Below are 2,807 nucleotides of genomic sequence, written 5' to 3'. Positions count from 1 at the left end.
GTAAACCCCGTCCACCAAAGTGCAACCTGGGAACTGCAGAATAACAGGGAGGCCTAACAACGGCTCTCCACACAACAGTCTCATCACCACTGCAACCAGGTAGCCTGCGATTGCACCGTAACCGTTGGAAACCTCAGTGAAGAGGACGCAGATCAGTTGCGGGAACATAATCGTGTAGGTCAAGTCTGAGCCTAGGATCCAGAACACCAAAATACCACCATCCAGGTTAGTGAGGGATGTTCCCACAAGTCCTGCAACCACTATGGAGAGCCGAATCACCCACTGCAACTCTTTATCTGATGCCTATAGAGGAGAATAACACATAAGTGGATATTTACACCCCAAATAACACCCAAAAATTGCCACTTTCATGCTCCTGTTCCTGATACCTGACTCCTGATCGTCTGGTAGATGTTGTTGGTGAAGATGGTGGTCGCAGATAAGAGAAAAGAGTCAGCAGATGACATCACAGCAGCAGCGACAGCTCCGATGCCAAAAGCAGAAATGTAGCTCGGGGTTAAATGCTGAAGGATGATGGGCAACACCATGGCTGTCTCCCCTCGCTCATATGGAGAGGGAGAACCATATGATGTGGAGTTCCAATCTTGAAACAAACACAGGCAACAGTTAACTCTGCATTTACTAATCTGGTTGTGTTGAAGATACCACAGAGTCATAAATGTACCTGTTGAAGCTGCAACAGCAGCAATCAACACTGACGGGAGTCCAGCAATGACGACTCCTCCTGCTGCTATGAAACAGATGGTTCTGGCTGTGGATGCTGAGCTGGAAGAGAGCGTCCTTTGATGGAAATCCTGAACGGCCATATTCCCGACAGCCTGGAAGATGTGAAACAAACCAAAATGCCATCCTCTTTTTATACTATGGTTAAGAAGTCACAATCCAATATACTTTTATTCTGACCTTATTCTTACCATAACTAAGAAATCATCAATCCATCTACCAACTTCATTAGACTTAAGCTGACCGAGCCAGGAGGCCTGATACGTGTGGTTGAACGCTGTTTTAGTGATGTCCGTATAGAGGTCGCTTGCTAGAACAAAAGGGACGCACAGCCACTGTGAAAAGAGAAGATTAGATTTTCAAACAACCCATTAATTGGATGAGAAATATGTCTGCATTGTGTAAAACTCACCAGGCTAATAAGCACCAGTGAGAGTTGGATGACGTCAGTGTAAGCAACTGAATAGAGACCTCCGAGGACGGTGTAGATGATCGCCACTGCAGCAGAGATCCAGACGCAAACACCGAAGGGTAGATCTAAGATGACAGTCATGGTCGCCCCTGAAACAGACGCATGCACAAATTTAAATGAAAAATTAGACAAATTTGGTCTTTGGCTCGAGACCACTAAAGGTCTTTTCTTGGACTCAGCTGCTTTTTTATTCAGTCTTGTCTCTATTTTAGCCTGTGGAAAAAAAAGGAGTATTTGAAAAAAGATATGTTGAGTTCAGCTCATTAGTATTTGTTTGCTGAGAGAAAACTTTTTCCCACACATAAAATTCACCTTTCACCTCTTTTATCAAGACATTTCTCATGGCACACTCATACGTACACACATATACAAAATATATGGAAACAAAAGAGATGATTGAAGATAAATTGTCAATCATTTTCTATTAATATTTTTATGGGAATGTGGATCTTTCAGATCACTTTGAGGAAAGCAGATAGTTTGCATCTTCCATATTTTACCAAAAGTGCATCCTGCAGTGGTTTGATCTGGATCCTGACAGTCTTGCCCTGCCTTTGTCTCAGTCTTAACCCCTCAAAGTTTTGGTCTTGTCTTGGTCTCAATATACTCAGGTCTTGGTTATGACTCGGTCTCAACACATAAATGTCTTGGTCCTGAAACATTCTGGTCTTTACTACAACATTGAGAGAAATTGTGCATTTGAGTGTATTTGCATATTTGTACCCAGAGAAATCAATAATCCAGGAACCCATATGATTTCAACTATGACTGGAACAATGGCGAGAACCGCGGCCAGTGCCTTTCCATACTTCCTCTGAAATGGATCCATCATGCTGATGTAATTTTTCTCCCTCATTGGCTTCGCAAAGAACAATCCACCTTAAAATTACAAAAGGGAGGCAAATTACAAAAGGGAAAAATGCGAACTTAGTTTAGATGTTGAAAGTTTCTTGTTAAAAGTTACTGAGTCTTACCAATAATGAAGGAAACAGAGACCTGCAGAGGAATGAGAGCCCAGATAAGACCTTTGGTGGGATCGTACACAGACTCTGCAACACCAATGATAAAGGCACCGCCAACCCAAGTAGCTGCAATGGGATATAAACAAACCCACAGGTGCAATAACTGATGTTTTAAATGCTCTTCAGAGACAGCAGATGTAGAAATCAAAGTACCATGTACTGTTGGTAAGAAAGTAAGATCACATTAAATTAACCTCAACTCACCTGTCATTGTAAATACTCCCATTACCAAGCTGACTCTGCGGTTCGCTAAAAAGGAAACTTCTACATGACTACTGTGCATGTCTTTCTCCATCTTCTTAGATTTTAGGGATGCCCAGATGCCAGTTCCCAACACAAGCAAGTAGAACGCAACCATAACTGTAACTCCTGGTATGTTGAGAGCCATCGTGGATCATGAACACTCTCTACTCCCTCAGCTCAAGAGAGCCCAGGTTTTTAACTTGTTGCATCAAATTAAAATAAATTGGCTTCTGGACATATTAACTGTTATTAAAATAATATGCATATGGAAATTAATTCAGGGACAAACTAGAACATACAAAAATCGAACATTTGCATTTTTTTTT

General features: G+C 41.8%; 1 protein-coding gene across 1 annotated transcript; it reads right to left on the bottom strand.

The window, feature by feature from the left end:
- Positions 1 to 6: 6 nt before the first annotated feature.
- Positions 7 to 2,626, bottom strand: LOC121963956 (high-affinity choline transporter 1-like; the record flags this gene model as incomplete). The annotated part of the gene is made up of 8 exons (XM_042514193.1): positions 2,443 to 2,626; positions 2,191 to 2,304; positions 1,940 to 2,095; positions 1,157 to 1,305; positions 936 to 1,079; positions 686 to 839; positions 390 to 604; positions 7 to 303 (listed from the first exon to the last, which is right to left on the bottom strand). Coding segments are annotated over exons 1-8 (1,413 nt in total), but the record flags the coding sequence as incomplete, so codon positions are not given.
- Positions 2,627 to 2,807: the final 181 nt, after the last annotated feature.

This window comes from Plectropomus leopardus, unplaced genomic scaffold (genome assembly GCF_008729295.1).
Source record: "Plectropomus leopardus isolate mb unplaced genomic scaffold, YSFRI_Pleo_2.0 unplaced_scaffold13420, whole genome shotgun sequence".
Classification (NCBI taxonomy): Eukaryota; Metazoa; Chordata; class Actinopteri; order Perciformes; family Serranidae; genus Plectropomus; species Plectropomus leopardus.
The sequence above is the reverse complement of the archived record's forward strand: the minus strand, read 5'-3'. Positions and strand labels throughout refer to the sequence as shown.